The following is a 17,396-nucleotide window of genomic DNA, read 5'->3' as shown; positions in this document are numbered from 1 at the left end:
AATCCTTTACCATAGAGAGCATTTGAGGCTGGGTCATTATGAATAATTAGAGTTGAGATGGACAGAGTTTAATCAGTAAGGGAATCAAGAATTATTAGTAAAAAGAAGTGAGGTATAGTTGAGGATTATCAGATCAGCCATGATTTCATTGAATGGTGGAACATACTGTGGGCTGAATGGTCTACTCCTGGTCCTACATCTTACGGTTTTATCTGAAATGTGACACCAAGCAACGAATGACTTCCTTGTAGATGTTCCAGCCTTGAAACCTGTTGCGCTGTGCTGATGGATTGATAAGTGTAAATCAGCATTTGAACTGAATGCAAGTCAAATTTTCTGTATTAAATACATGATGGTTGGGACTTATCCTTGTATAAGCAAAGCATTTTACATAATTTCAATTAATGAAAGAATCCTGCTGTAGGGTTACATGGGAAAATTTTACAAACACATTTTACGGATTTGTTTAGGGAGTAATACTGGTTAAGTATGATTTCATGTGTGATACTTTTCAAATTTTGAATTTATTCCTTCAAACATTTTTTCGATCCATGGTTTGAGCACAGAAAAGGAACTGGGCGTCATTAAGAGATTTTGAAACAAAAATACGCATTTGACACTTTTTGTGAAAATAACGACATTAGTTGAATCATGGAGTTCCAGGTGAGATTGCGACTGAAGCAGTAATAGATGATGGATAATGCAGAATCTCTTGTTTTTGCAGAAAGCAAGATGAGCATGACAGTGGTCTCCTTATGTTCCGGAATCATTCATGATTTTACGATCAAAGTGAAAAGGGAATCTCTGTCAATCGAGTTTCTTTAATTAAATGAAGAACTGAAAGAAACAAAACTCATCTCACTCCATCAAAGGACATGGAGGAGATGTGAACATTTAAACACTGAGAGAAATTGAAGGTTTAAACATTATAACACTGTAATCTGTGGGTTATGATAAATGTGGAAGTATAGCCAAATGGAAATGATAAAGTAATTGGCATAGTGATAGAATATAGTTATCTTGAAACATTCTTGATTTGCAATATGTGAGTTGACATACTGCTGCAGTATTTGCTCTGTTAGCCGCTGCTGGCACCTTGTCATATCTGTCTCCTCTACCAGTATTTGGCACCAGGTAATAGTTATTTGAGATTGTTCACTGCTACCTATCCACCTTTCTCTGTCTAGACCCTATCTAATGAGCAATATTAGAGAATAAAGCACTTGTGAATCTAAAAGATGTACAATTATTTATTGTTTATTTCATGATTACAGTCTGTACTGAAAACAGTAAGGAGCAGCACGGTGGTTCAGTGGTTAGTATCGCTGCTTCACAGCGCCAGGCACTTGGGTTCAATTCCATCTTCAGGTGACTGTCTGTGTGGAGTTTGCATATTCTCCTTGTGTCTGCATGGGTTTCCTTCCACAGTCCAAAGATATGCAGCTAAAATGGATTAGCTATGCTAAATTGCCCACTGTGTCCAGGGATATTTAGGTTGGTGGACTAACCATGGGAAATGCAGGATTATAGGGATAGGGTTGGTATGGGTGGAATGTTTTTGGACGGTCAGTGTGGTCCTGATGGGTTGAATGGTCTGCTTCCACACTGTAGGGATTCTATGATTCTAAATGGAAATTTGGGACACTGGGACTCCACACAGACAGTCACCCAGGGTGAAATCAAACCCAGATTCCTAGCACGGTAAGGCAGTAGTGCTAACCACTGTGCCATCCCATTAATTTGACATTAATGCAAACAAAAAAAATCTTTGAATTTGCTTTGACTCCTTTTATATCACCCTTCCCAAAATCAATCCACCCCCATCGCTTTTTTGTACCTGTAATGTTCATTCTTTTAAATTAATAGCTACATGTCTTTGTACACAGGTAGGTCATGACTCACGTTATGAGCTCTTTCTTTGAATCTTTGCTCAGAACTTTGGACTGTGAGCTTGCGACAGTCACCTCACCAGGGTACCTCCTTTCTTCCATACCTTCTTCTGGGCCTATGTCTTCTTTCTGCAATCACAACAAATCAAATAATACAAAATACACCTATAGTTGAATTTCCAGTACAAATTATTATCCAACATTTAAAGTGTTTTTTTTTATTGAGTTTATGCTCAAACACATTAGTACATTTCAAATGTAAATTCTGTCATGAACAAATGCTTAAATCATTTTAAAAAAAATTTCGAAAATGAAAAGTTGATAAAATATAAATTTACAAAAGCTTTAGTAAGTACTCCTTAATATATTTGAAAGAAATAATTTGCCACTAATGTTCCAGAAGTGAGATACCTAAGGTGTTTACTGGAAAGATTATGGTGATTTAGTGGATAGCACTGCTGACTCACAATGCCAGGGACCCGAGTTTGAGTCCAGCCTCGGGCGACTACCTGTGTGAGGTTTGCGCATTCTTCCCGTGTCTTCATGGGTTTCCTCTGGGTGCTCTGGTTTCCTCCCACAATCCAAAGATGTGTAGGTTAGGTGAATTGGCCATGCTAAAGTGCCCCATAGTGTTCAGGAATGTGTAGATTAGGTGCATTAGGTTCATGTAGAGTGATGGGGTAGGGGAATGGGTCTGCGTGGATTATTCTTCGAGGAACGGTGTGAACTTGTTGAGCCAAATGGCCTGTTTAAACACTGTAGGGATTCTATGAAAAAATATTGCAATATTATAGAAACACATTGGCCAGGATTTACTGTAACCAGAAAAAAAAATCTGGTGTTCATTAAACTTTCCCTGGAACATTTAATCTCCACTAGTGTTTGCACAAGTTGCTATAAGTGGGACTTCAAAATGAACTAGTGCCCTCTACAGGGCAGGTCAGATCTGTGTGAACAGAGTAACCAACAGGCATCTCCTTAACCAGTTAGGTTGACCAATCATTAATGGACAGGGAATATAAATTACTTAATTCAATATCAAGTTAGGTGTAGAATCAAAATAAGGAAAATAAAAAACTCGTTAGCTCAGTACAGAGGAATGGCAGAAAGAAAAACCAACTGTTCTTGAAATATCTTGAAACATCATTTTTTTCAGGTAATTACAGGCCGGTGAGTCTCCTGTCAGTGGTGGGAAAGCTGTTGCAGAAGATTCTGAGAGACAGTATTTATTCACATTTGGAAGCAAATGGACTTGTTGTGAGGGGAAGGTCATGTCTCACCAACTTGTTTGCATTTTTTGAGGAGGTGACAAGAACAATTGATGAGGGAAAGCAGTGGATATTGTCAAAATGGACTTAGTGAGGCACTTGATAAGGTGCTTCATGGTACAGATCCAGGATGCGATGATTGGATGGATACAAAACTGGCTTGGTCATAGAAGACAGAGGGCAGTATGGAAGGGTGCTTTTCATAAAGGAGATAAATAACTCGCGATGTTCTGCAGGGATCAAAGTGCTGGGACCTTTGTTGCTTTTAATATATATAAATAATCTGGAGGAAAATGTAGGTGGGTCTGATTAGTAAGTTTGGCAGAGTTGCAGATAGTTAGGAGGCTTGTCAAAGGGTACAGCAGGGTATTGATAGATTGCAGATTTGGGCAGAGAAATGGCAAATGGAGTTTAATCTGGACAAATATGAGGTGATGCATTTTGTAAGATCAAATTCAGGCATAAGTTATGCAGTAAATGGCAGAACCCTTAGCAACGTTGACATATAGAGGGATCTGTGCATACAGGTCCGCAGACTCCTGAAAGTGGAAACACAGGTGGATAAGGTGGTCAAGAAGGCATAGAGCATGCTTGCCTTCATCGGCCAGGGCACTGACTATAAAAGTTGGTGATTATGTCATAGCTGTACAAAACTTTAGTTCGGCCACATTTGGAATACTGCATGCAGTTCCAGTTGTCCCACTATCAGAAGGATGTGGATCCTTGGGAAAGTGTGCAGAGAGGGGTTTACCAGTATGTTACCTGGTCTGGAGGTTTTAGTTGTGAGGAGATGTTGGATAAACTTAGTTTGTTTTCACTGGAAAGATAAAGGCTGAGGGGTGACCTGATAGGGGTCGACAAAATTATGAGAGGCATAGATAAGGTGGATAGTCAGAAGCTTTTTCCCAGAGTGCAAACGTCAAGTATAAGAGGGCACAGGTTCAAGGTGAGAAAGGAAAAGTTTAGGGGAGAAGTGCGTGAAAGCTTTCCACACAGAACACATGCCAGTGGAGGTTGTGGTAGCAGGCACATTAACAATGCTTAAGGCATATCTTGACAGGCACATGAATATGAGGCAAGCAGGAATAGATACCACACAGGAACATTAAATAATGGGTCTAAATAAAGAACAGGAACTGATACAGGCTTGGTGGGCTGAAAGGCATGCTTCTGTGCTTTTTTTTATTGTAATTAAAAATCGGGAGAAATATGACCCCAGATTTAAAAGAGTTTATTTCAAGTGCCTACAAAATGATTTATCAGGCTACTAAAATAGATTACTAAAGTTGAAATGGACAGGTCCAAACTCCTGAGATGAGCTTAGTCCGAAGCTATATGTACAATAACTGCGTGTGCACAATACCTTGAAAAAAGGAATGAAACAATGTGTTTCCCACATGTTATGGAGGAGTACTGCATCTCAGGTAGCAACTTCTGTTTTTCTTCGTATCTTTTGCAGTTGTAGAGTCATAGAACTGTACAGCATGGAAAATAGCCTTCGATCCAACTCATCCAACCAGATATGTGAAATTAATTTACTCCCATTTGCTAGCATTTGGCCATATCCTTCTAAACATTTCCTATTCATGGACCCTTCCAGGTGCCTTTTAAATGTTGTAATAGTCCCAGCCTCCACCACTTTCTCTGATAGTTCATTCCATACGTGCACCATGTTTTGTGTGAAAAAAAGTTACCTCTTAGCTCCCTTTTAAATCTTTCCACTCTCACCTTAAACCTGTGCTCTCTAGTTTTGGACTCCTCCACCCTGGGGAAAAGATCTTGGCTATTTCACCCAATCTATGCCCTTCATGATTTTATAAATTAACTTAAGGTTACCCATCAGCCTCTGACACTCCAGGGAAAACAGTCCCAGCTTGTTCAGCCTTTATTGCTCAAAATCCTCCAACCTAGCAACATCCTTGTAAATTTTTTCGGAACACTTTCAAGTTTCACAACATCTTTCCTGTTGCAGGGAAACTAGAATTGAATGCAATATTCCAAGAGTGATCTAACTAATACCCTGTACAGCCTCAACATGACCTCCTAACTCCTATACTCAGTGCTCTGAACAATAAAGGAAAGGATATCAAACACCTTCTTCGCTATCCTGTCTATCTGCAACTCCACTTTCAAGGAACTATGAAACTGCACTCCAAGGTCTATTTGTTCAGCAACACTCTCCAGGACCTTAGCAACAATTGTGTAAGTCTGCCCTGACTTGCCTTTCCAAACTTCAGCACCTCACATTTATCTAAATTAAACTCAATCTGCCACTCCTCGGCCCACTGGCCCATCTGATCAAGATTTCGTTGTATTCTTGGTAACCTTCTTCGCTGTCCACTACACCTCCAAGTTTGGTGTCATCTGCAAACTTACTAATCATATCTCCAACGTTCACATCCAAATCATTTATATAAATGATGAAAAGCAGTGGACCCAGCACCAATCCTTGTGGCACACCACTGGTCACAGGCCTCCAGACAGAAAAACAACCCTCCACCACTACCCTTTGTCTCTTATCTTTGAAGTTAAAAATAACACAACACCAGGTTATAGTCCAACAGGTTTATTTGAAAGCACTAGCTTTTGGAGCGCTGCTCCTTCATCAGGTAGCTATTCTAAATAAATATGTTGGACTATAACCTGGTGTATGATTTTTAACTTTATCCGCCCCAGTCCAACACCGGATCCTCAACATCATTCTTCCCTTGAGCCAGTTCTGTATCCAAATGTCTAGTTCTCACTGTCTTCCATGTGATCTAACCTTGTCAAGCAGTCTACCATACCGAATCTTGTCAAACACCTTACTGAAGTCCATAAAGATTACGTCCACCACTCTGCCTTCATCAATCCTTTTTGGTACTCCCTCAGAAAATTTAATTAATTTAGTGAGCCATGATTTCCCATGCACAAAGCCATGTTGTCTATCCCTAATCAGTCCATGCCTTTTCAAATACATGTAACGTCAGGCTCACAGGTATATAATTCTCTGGCTAATGGCACCACGTTAGCCACCTTCCAGTATTACTGAACATCACCTATGACTATTGATGATAGAAATTGTCTTGGCAAATGGCTCAACAATCAGTTCCCTAGCTTCTCACAAAGTTCTGATCAGGTGCTGGGGACCTATCCACCTGTATGCATTTCAAAACATCCAGCACTTCCTCCTCTGTAATATGGACATTTTTCAAGATGTCGCTATTTATTTCCCCAAATTCTCTATCTTTCATACCCTTTTCTACAGTAATCACTGATACAAAATACTTGTTTAGTATTTCCCCCTTATCCTGCAGTTATACCCGAAGGCAGCCTTGCTGATCTTTAACGGGCCCTACACTCTCCCTAGTTACCCTTTTGTCCTTAATGTATTTATTGAATCCCTTTGGATTCACCATAACTCTATTTGCCAAAGCTATTTCATGGCTCCTTTTTGTCCTCCTCATTTCCCACTAAGTATACTTTTACTATCTTTATATTCTTCGAAGGATTCACTTGATCTCTGCTGTCTATATCTGACATATGCTTCCTTCTTTTTCTTGACCAAAACCATAATTCCTCTAGTCATCCAGCATTCCCTACATCCACCAGCCTCTCTTTTCACCCTAATTGGAACAGACTGTCTCTGGACTCTCGTTTCTCATTTTTGGAGGATTCTCACCTTCCAGCCATCACTTTACCTGCGAATATCCACCCCCAATCAACTTTAGAAAGCTCTTGCTTAATACTGTCAAAATTAGCTTCCTACAATTTAGAACGTTAACTTTTAGATCCAGTCTGTCCTCTCCATCACTACTTTAAAGCTAACAGCATTATCATAACTGGCCCCAAAGCGCTGCCCCACTGACACCTCAGTCACCTGCCCAGTTTTATTTCCCAAGAGAAGATCAAGTTTTGCACCTTCTCTAGTAGGCACATCCACAAACTAAATCATAAAATTTTCTTGTACACACTTAACAAATTCCTCTCCATCCAAGCCCTTAACAATATGGCAGTCCCAGTCTATGTTTGGAAAACTAAAATCCCCCATTATTAGGACCCTATTATTCTTACAGATAACTGAGACCTCCTTACAAATTTATTTCTCAATTTCTTACTGACTGTTGGAGGGGTTCTATGGTACAATCCCAATAAGGTGATCATCCCTTTCTTATTTCTTAGTTCCAAATATCCCCCTAAGTACAGCCTTAATGTTATTTCTAATCAAAAATGTGATTTCCCCTCCTCTCTTGCCCCCTCATTTCTTTCCTTCTATCGCAGCTATACCCTGGAACACTAAGCTGCTAGTCCTGAATATCCCCAAGGCATGTTTCTGTACTCAGTGTGATGTCCCAGTCCCATGTTCCCAACCATACCCTGAGTTCATCTGTCTTACCGATTAGTCTCTTGCATTGAAATAAATGCAGTTTAATTTATCAGTCCTACCTCGTTCTCTGCTTTGTTCCTGCCTGCCTTGACTGCTAGACTTACTCCTTTTCCCAACTGCACCAGTCTCAGACTGAGTTCTTTTCTCAGTATCTCCCTAAGTCCCATCCCTGTCGGCCATTAGTAGTTTAAATTCTCCCGAGCAGTTGTAGCAAATCTCCCTGCAAGTGAATTAGTCCCTTTCCAATTCAGGTGCAATCCGTCCTTCTTGTATGGGTCACTTCTACCCCAGAATACATTCCACTGATCCAAAAATGTGAATCCTTCTCCCTTGCACCAGCTCCTTAGCCATGCATTCATCTGCTCTATCCTCCTATTCCTACTCTCACTAGCTCACAGCACTAGGAGTAAACCAAATATTACTATTCTCAAGGACTTCCTTTTTAAATTCTTGTGTAATTTCATATGTTCTCTCCTCAGAAACTTGTCATTTTCTCCTCATATGTTGTTAGTTCCACTGTGTGCAACAACCTCTCCCTTCTGAGAATATTCTGTACTCTCTTCGAGATATCCTTGATCCTGGCACCAGGGAGACAGTTCTGCTGTCACTGTGTCTGTGTCAGCGTCTCTGACCAGAGAATCTCCAATCTTGGAACATGGTATGCCCCTAAATACATCAGAGTCAGTGTTGGTACTAGAAATCTGGATGTCAGTGCTACATTCCTCTTTGAGTCCATTGCTCCCTACATTTTCCAAAACAGTATACTTGTATGAGATGTAGATAGCCACAGGAGAATCCTGTACTACCTGTCTACTCATCCTACCTTTCCAGGAGGTAACCCATCTATCCAACTTGATCTGCAATTCTTCTCTCTTCCTGAAGCTGCCAACATTAGACCCCCTAGCGCCAGTAAATTCCTCATTGTCTTTAACTGCTGCTCCTACTGATCCATGTGATCCGATAGGATTAACAACAAAATACACTTCCTGCAGACATAATCATCAGTAGCATAGAAATTCTCCCTAATCTCCCATACAGGAAGAGTGCATCATTCTACTAAAGGTTGTATTTGCATCTTAACAATCTACAGACCCAGAAAATAGCACAATCTTACTGCTCTAAAAACACTGCTCGAGAATATCTCTGTACGTATGTTTTATATTTTTAAAGTTTAATCACAGATCTCAAAAAAATACATAATCAAGAAATACCCTACTCTACTCACTAATGTAGAGTTACACAAAAAAAAGCAAGCTACACTTTTAAAAAAAGCCACCTAGCTGCTCCCTTGCTGTGAGCTCCCCCACATAGATTTCTCCGTTAGCTCCAAGGAATTTCACTGTTTATTTTTCTTAGATCAAACTCCGATGTCCGGAGATCCTTGAAACTAAGCAGCTGAGGCAGTCAGCTTTGCAGGTTCACTGCTCAGTCACACAGTTGTGCAGGATTACTTCTCCATTTGTTTCATCTCCCACATGATCCCTGCTTGCTCTCTCTTCCTCCTTTTTTAAAATGCTGCTGTTTTGACGTCTTTTTTCCAGAAGTTCCAAAACAATGCAGTAGCTTATAAAACAGTAATTACTGCACCAAAAGTTTCAGAAAATCTGCTCCAACACTAAAAATACCTCCAAATGGAGCAGCTCTTACAGCCACAATTTTTTCCTGTCCTCCATCTTGGATTACCCTTGGATTTACTCCTGAAACATTGTTCTCTGAGTTGTGCTTAAATAGCAGTTAGTGCCATTAACCTCTGTTATTTTTATTGTAAGTTTTGATCCCATATGCACTGCAACTGACCTCTTCCAGTGGAGACTAGTAGCACTGTGAAATTGGAAAAATGAATACATGTAAAATAATGAGCTGGAGATGTAATTTACAGAGATGAACCCTGACTAGCAGCATGGGCGGGCGGGGGGTGGGTGGGAGCTGGGAACGGATGACTGAACCATCCCCATCTCCAAAATTACTTGATTTTTCTAACAAAATTCTATTATTATGTCAAGTTTAGTCCACACAAAGGTAACTGACAATTGCAACCTTCATTTACATGTAGCTTACATAAATGATCAAAAAGAAATCCTTCTGTATTACCTCTTTCTCCTCTTCCTTACGTATCTGTGCTTTAGTATAATTGACAGGCGTGTCCCATCCTTCTTGCTCACACAATGCTTGGTAATACTGAGGAGTTATCAAGATACTGTTTAGGTAAGAAGGGGGAGATTCCGGTGTGCTTGCTGCAGTGATGACAGTGGCAACTTTGTCTCGGTTCCTATTCTTGTTCATGCTTAAGTCAAGCGTTCCATTTTCATCCACTTCTATGCCTGTGTTCTGCATTAAAAAGACCTACAACGGTTATTATTCGAAATACATATGTGATCTATTATAATGTATTAAAGGGGTTACATTACTTTGAAGATTATTTTATGAAGCATAATTTCCCAGTGTAATGTATTCTTTCCTTGTTGCTTCAATTCAACTATAATCCTGAAACTCCAATTGATGACCAGCTCTGACAAATTTTAAAGATTGTAGATGACGTTTAATCCTTTAATAAATACCTAAAAATAACCATTTTTACAGCAGGTTCTGGCAAGTTCCAATAAGTAGTAATGTAGCTGCTTGGAAAAGTGTAATTTATATATTATATATAAAATCTTAACATACAAGTGAGACAGAAAACATCAAGTTCACAGTTACAAGCTGTATTGTACTAAAGTACATAATACAAATGATTGTTTCTTTGCAAACTCTGGAGAAAAATACATTTGCATTTTGCACATTAAACAATTTTGCTGCTAAAATTTAACAGGGCAATTTTCCAAAAGAAAACTTCACGGGGTCAGATTGAGGACATGTTGCAATCATATAGTCTACTTATGTTTTATAATCTTGATGTTAGTAGGTTTGTAAATACATCTCACATACTTGGAAAGAAAACAAACCATAAATTTTTTATGTTTTTCTTCTTCAAGCATTCAAACCTGAATGTGACTGAATAAGAACATAAGAACAAAACTAAAAAGCAGCAATAGACCATTCAGTCCGTTCAGTCTAATCTACCTTATTGTAAAATTACATGTAATCAGATCATGGCTTTGACTCCACCTTGCCTAACCCTTGTTACCTTAAACTTGCTTATTAATCAGCAACCTGTTTAACGCAGCATTAAACACTGACCCAGCCTCCACTGCTTTCTGGGGAAAAAACTCCAAACACTAAAGACTCTCTGAGAGAAGACATTCGTCTTTATCTTCCCCTGAAAAATGAAACTCCTTATTTTGAAACCAGATTTAGATTTCCACATGATTGGAAACATCCTTTGAGCAGCTACTCTGTCAAGTCTTCAAGGATTCACATTAGTTTCAACAATATCACCTCTAATGCTTCAGGGTAGGAAGATGAGGTGTGAGTGGTTGGGTGGATAGATGGTTAGTAGTCTGGTTGTATCTAGTTGGGGTTAGTCAGGTGATCATGGCTGGATGGGTTGGATCGATTCATTGGGTTGGGTTGTGGGGAAATAGTGCTGAATTGGTGGGCTGGTTGTGGGTTTGGGGTGATTAGGTTGGATTGGGTAATTGCTTGGTTGATCTGGGTCTGATCAGGACAGGTTGGAGATAGTTGGATTCTGGAGTGACAAATCAGGTCTGGTCAATATATAGTTTGGGTGATTGGTTGTTCAGGAGAGTTGAGCCTGGTGAGGTAGATAGTCATTCCTGATGAAGATCTTATGCCTGAACAGTGATTCTCCTGCTCGTTGGATACTGCCTGACCTGCTCTGCTTTTCCAGCTCCACACTTTTTGACTCAGATAGGTAGTCAGCTTAGGGGTAATATGATCCGGTTGGTGGTTAGTTGGGAAGTCTGCAGGGTATTTGGGAAGTTGGGGAGTTGTTAGGTCAAGTCACAAGGATATTTGAGAGGTCTGGATGTAGTCACATGTGGTTGTGGCTTGGAATACCATGAATGGGGGACTGGGGACAGTTGAGGCATTAGTTTAACTTTAGATTAGGTCTTAAACTGGGTCATGTCCTGGGTAACTATTAAGGTAAGTGAGGCAGATTCATCTAAAATCTTCAACTTTAGGTCAGAGTCAGAGATAGCAGGAGAATTGCCCCCTCTAAGTTCATATTCCTGGGTAATTCCCCACATAAGTCGACAATCAGAACGTCCACAGTGTCCAGATATCTGACTTCTTTCACAGGCCTTCCAATGGCACAGGAAACCAGAACTTTGAGTCTACATTTACTGGTTCTCCTTTGTCCATGTTTCTTGTTACAATCTCAAAGAATATTTGATACATTTATGGATTTCCAACTTGCTATTATTTTGCAGAAACTGTCTGTTTTTTATCTTCCATGCTAGTTTTCACTCAAACTCTAATTTTGTCCTCCTTATTTTCTTTAGCTTTTGATTCTACTTTCTAAAACTTATCCATCTTCTGTCTACCACTAGTAATAATATTCACAATTAATGAACCAAACACTTGTCCATACTTTTATAGAGAATTAAAAATGTTCTATAAAATAATTCTCCTTTGGATTGTGGCTAACCTGAACAATGCAATCTGACTCCTCATTTTTGTTGTACCTGGTATCCCTGGAGTATGGAATCAGGCCCTTCGGCCCATCTAGTCCACACCGACCCTCCAAAGAGCATCCCATCCAGACCCAAAACCCCTATCCTTTAAGCTTGCACTTCTCATGGCAAATCCAGCCAGCTTGCACATCCCTAGATACTATGGACAATTTAGCATGGCCGATCCACATAACCTGCCCATCTTTGGACTGTGGGAGGAAACTGGAGCCCCCAAAGGGAACCCACGCAGACACCAGAGAATGTGTAAACTACACATTGGCAGTCATCCGGGGTGAACCCAGGTCTCTGGCACTGTGAGGCTGCAGTGCTAACCACTGAGCCACCTCTTAGTACTTTGACATAGCTTGCTCTGACTGGATTAAAAACATGCAATCCAACAGCATATTTGAAGTTGAGTAACAGCATTTCCATTAAGTACTGGACACTCTGAAGATAATTGTGATAGCTATACTTTCAATTCTTCCTCAGCAAGTTATTTAGTTTTGTGCTTGTCAGAGTCTTGGTGCTTTATCTTAAGCCAATATTATTGACTGCACATTATGATACCAGATTGGGGTATCTTGGGCTGTGGATGTCCATACATACAATGTCTCTGAGTCTGCTTACTCCTTATCTCTGAGTAAGGTTCTACAACTCTTATGTACTGTACACTCTTTTATTCATATCTATGAATAGGATCTCAAATACAGCTCTCTAATGTAGTGTCTAACACCTCTTTCTACACATGCTCATTTATGGATGTAAGAGCTATGTGATCAGTAACTTCACAGTGATTGACAGGAATCTCTTCCTTACCGCCAGCTGAGTGCAAATGAACATTTTGTAAATATTATCTCACCTTAGTTGACAAATCTTGTGCTTTTGTGGAGAGGTTCTCTGGTATCTCTCTGCAACGTGTGGAAAGGTTGAGGATAGCTGCAGCTGCTATGTGAGTTGCTTCAGTGTCATGACTGTAGGTGTAGATACTGGAGTGGCATGGATTTTGTACAGAGGCACTGGATATTCGATTAGAGGAAGTCACTGGACCTGAAAAGTGTTTAGCTGGCAACAGATGCAGAAAACACATGCATTAATATTAATGTAATAATCTAATGATATTTGTAGTTCAACTTATTTCCTAATCTGTAAATTATTTTTCTCATTTAACTAACATAAAAGATAAAACAAAATTTACAGAAGCCAAATGGATATTAAAGAGGAATACACAAGTTAAAAATGTTATTCGATTTGTAGGAAAAATAAAATCCAATGATGATTGAACAAATGGTGCAGTGGAATATTGATATTGAATTCTGCATTTGATACCATGAACTGAGGAACTAATTTGAGTTGGAAAGGACTCTACATCTCATCCTCTCCCCTCACCTGAGGCATAGTAACCCTTAGATTAAATGACCACCAGTTGTCTCTCTCTCTCTCTTTCTCTTGAGACAGCAGACTTATGGTCCACTAAGATTATGGCAACTTCATTTTTTTTGCTAAAGATATGAGACTATTCCCACAGTCTCTTTGCTATCCCAATTTATATAATATTTTAATACAACATACTATGACAAACAAAAACAAAATTTATCATTTAACTTGTCAAGTACTAAAGATGAATTGTCAGATTGTTGGTAATTAAAAATGCATTAAATGAGATAACTTATATTTATTCGATGATACTTAAAGGTGATCTATAAGATGCTGGAGAAGTCCAGAAAAGATTTACCAGAATATTGCTTGTATTGGAGAGTTTGAATTATAAACATAGGCTGGGTAGGCTGAAATGTTTGCGCATCGGAGGTTGAGGAGTGACCTTATTGTGGTTTATAAAATCATGAGGAGTACAGATAAAGTGAACAGTAAAGGCTTTTTTCCCTAAGGTGGGAAAGTTCAAAACCAGCAGGCATATGTTTAAAGTGAGAGGAGAAAGATTTAAAAAGGACATGAAGGGCAATTTTGTTTTACACAAAGAAAAGTTAGTGTGTGGAATGAACAGCCAGAGAAATTGGTGGATACAGATACAGTTACAATGTTTAAAAGACATTTGAATAAGTATATGAATTGGAAAGGTTTGGAGGGATATGAACCAAACACAGGCAGGTGGGACTGAGTTAGTTTGGAAACGTGGTCAGTGTGGACTACTTGGACTGAAGGGTCTGTTTCCATGTTGTATGACTCTATGGCTATGACTCTTTATATGAATTTGATTCAGTTTGATGACTTTTATGTACACTTATATAGAGTAAAGCCAGGAATCTATTCACAAGCTGTGGGATCAACTCCTCCTGTGGCTGGTTGAATTCAGATTAAATTAAAAATCCTTGAGCGTGCGAATTAAAAATGTAATTGGTCTGAAATTCAATTCTGTTTTTTAACCAGCCCCACTACTAAGGTCGATGTGGCAATTTAGAAAAAAAAAATCAGATTAATGGAAGTATTTTAGAATTTCAAAAATACTTAAAATAAGCTATGTTAATTCAAAGTCAAACTGAAGTTAAATAATATAATAGAAGGAAAAGATTGGGCCGAAGAGAAATGTTGGATAAACTGAAGTAAATGGCTAAATTTTAATATTCAATTTAAAAATAACATATAATTATGTCACAGTGGACAATTATAAACATAGTGAAATTATTCATTATTTATCAGTAGATTTGCTGCTGCAATAGGTTTGTTTTAAAAATCTGTGTGCCAGCTGTATATAAAGTGGATAACCAAAGAAGCTTGGAACTTCCCTGATTAGACTGATCAAACCGATGGTCCAACGCAAAATTACATTATTGCTGTTGCAATATGATGGTCCAAAGATTCTCTAAATTGTGACTTCAGTTTTATCTCTACCATTGCCCTCATCAGGATGATGAGTCAGTGGGAAAAGGTCGCTAGATCTCAGGATATCTTGGAACAATTGAGCACCCCATGTACCCCTGGACATTGGTAAAATAAAAATACTATTTAACTCTCAGCAATGGGACTGAACAACAAAATTAAAACACTGTTTGGTTGACCTGGACACTTGCTTAGCCCTGATCTCATTGCCTGAACAGTTAGAGAGGTCTCATTTTGGGTTCCATAATCTGGTTTTCACTTATTTCCTGTGAAGACAGCGGTGGAATGGATAACCTGCCACTATATATCATTCCAAAATCTTGCACAACATTATTGCGGTGCCCCAATGGTTTCCTGGGATATTTGCCCACTTCTTGCTGGAGTAACAGTGGAGGTCTTGGAGAATTAATTTCAACCCTACTGCTTATCTATGATTTGTGCTCTTTCACTTATAATTTGAGTGCTGTATCATTTTGATTTTCAATACTTACATTCACAAAATTGAACAGCTTCCCGTTCTGGAAATTTTGATGCAAATGTGTGCTTTCCAAATACTTGTGCATCAAAACTGGCATAATCAAAGGGAGCCTTAGTACATTTGTCCAGCTCTTTTGATATGTTGGTATGGGATGTGCTGATGGGTTGTGTGGATCCATAACTGAACTGAGAAATCTCCATTTGTTTCACCAGACAAATTGGCCTACACAATGGACAGAAAAGCTGTTATGATGTTACTCGATTTCTTCTCCCAAGATTTCTTAGCCCTTCCTTCAGAAGGTTCTTCCAGCCCTTTTTAGCTGTGGTCAGTGACATCCTGAATCATATGGGTAAAGTCCTTTGAATCTGTTCTTCCTCAGTTTCACACTTATTGAGAATATTTACAGTTTAGGATAACCTCAATGTAGATTGATAAAGGCTATAATTTTAAATTGCACTGCTCAGGATAAAATTCTGTGCAGGATACAGCAGTGACTAGTCTGCTTTCCTTCTGATCCAAATTTGGGTTATGCATGATTAACATGGTGTAAGAGGTATCCTTGTCAATAACATCAACAGAGTGGCACTGACCAGGCCTGCTAAACAGTACATTCACTTTGTAGGTGAGTCCTGAAGCCTTGTTGGCAGAAAGACTGAAGGCAGCTCCAATTTTCTGGAACAATGCTCCAATACTGACAAACCTAAACTGAATAGTAATAATTTTCTCATTTCAGAATCAAGATGATCTACAGAACAGTACCTAGTACAGAATTTATTCCTGCTGGTGGTATCTTTACATCAATTAATTCAAAATTTCAAGGAAAGAGCAGATTTTCTTGGATTAGTCCTCTTGTATTGCATGTATGCCTTTCCTCCAAAATCTTTTTCTTCTCTCAGCTTTCTTCTGACTATTTTGCCATATCTTTTCCAACCTCTCTCACTCCTCCCTTAAGTCATCCACCTGCATGAAATCAAAAGGTGCAATCCACTTTCTATTTACCTGTAACACTGAAGGCAGCAATATGGCATGGTGCCAATTATCCTCGAATCTGTTTCCCAGTAATGCCTATCTTGTGATGCACAACAGATGAAATTCAAATGGACAGTATTCCTGATAGATCCCTATTTCCTCTGTATTTCATACACACTCCTCAAAGTCCTTTCCTGGATTATCCAGCTAGTGAGGTAGAAATGACATGAGGAAATTTACCTCATTTTCCCAGGCTTTAAATTGGAGGAAGGCCAAATGCAATGGTACCCACTGCAGATAATCCTTCCATAATGTACCCAACTTCTCCACAGTTGAGGTTTGAGAAATAACTTTCACACCCATTACGGATTTGACTCATAATACGGATACTGAATTAGTGGTGCTAGAAGAGCACAGCAGTTCAGGCAGCATCCAAAGTGCAGCGAAATCGACATTTTTGCCTCATAATACAGATGATGTAATGAATTAATTCCACTTTCTCTGCAATTCCTAAATTTTACCTGGATCAGAATGTACTGCTGTATTATTCTGAACAAAACACTACAAACGATTTTGCATTAAACAGTAAGAAAAAGAATCATTTTGAGATATATTACATATTTTGTAATAATTTATTTTGCTTCAGGTTTACTTGGTTTCAATGAGTTGATAGTGAAATGCAGGTTGATGATCCACTTTGCTAGCGGACTGGATAGGCAGTGAAACTTGAAATTAGCTAATCATCTTACAAATTGAAATTTTGGAGAAGATTTGGAGCTCAGGTTGTGGATCAAGTTGTCGGTTTGCTCACTGAGTTGGTGGGTTTGTTTAAAATAAATACCTGCAAGGACTGCAATAAATATTACAGCGGACAAATGGGCCAGAAACTGGCCACCAGGATACATGAGCACCAACTAGCTACCAAAAGACATCACCTAGCTATTACTGGTATCCATACATGCATATGAAGAGGTTCATCATTCGATTAGAACAATGCATCCCTCCTGGGGCAGGCCA

The 17,396-nt window shown here is 39.1% G+C and overlaps 1 protein-coding gene across 1 annotated transcript in view; it reads right to left on the bottom strand.

Moving 5' to 3' along the window:
• The window catches only part of st18 (ST18 C2H2C-type zinc finger transcription factor), a 177,493-nt gene that overhangs the window by 69,809 nt on the left and 90,288 nt on the right, over window positions 1–17,396 (bottom strand). Inside the window, exons 7-9 of the mRNA XM_060824030.1 lie at window positions 15,424–15,632; window positions 12,957–13,159; window positions 1,903–2,018 (exon numbers count right to left, since the gene is read on the bottom strand). Of these exons, the coding sequence (XP_060680013.1) occupies window positions 1,903–2,018; window positions 12,957–13,159; window positions 15,424–15,632 (528 nt within the window). The remainder of the gene's footprint in view (window positions 1–1,902; window positions 2,019–12,956; window positions 13,160–15,423; window positions 15,633–17,396) is intronic.

Source organism: Hemiscyllium ocellatum, chromosome 4 (genome assembly GCF_020745735.1).
Source record: "Hemiscyllium ocellatum isolate sHemOce1 chromosome 4, sHemOce1.pat.X.cur, whole genome shotgun sequence".
NCBI lineage: Eukaryota > Metazoa > Chordata > Chondrichthyes > Orectolobiformes > Hemiscylliidae > Hemiscyllium > Hemiscyllium ocellatum.
The sequence above is the reverse complement of the archived record's forward strand: the minus strand, read 5'-3'. Positions and strand labels throughout refer to the sequence as shown.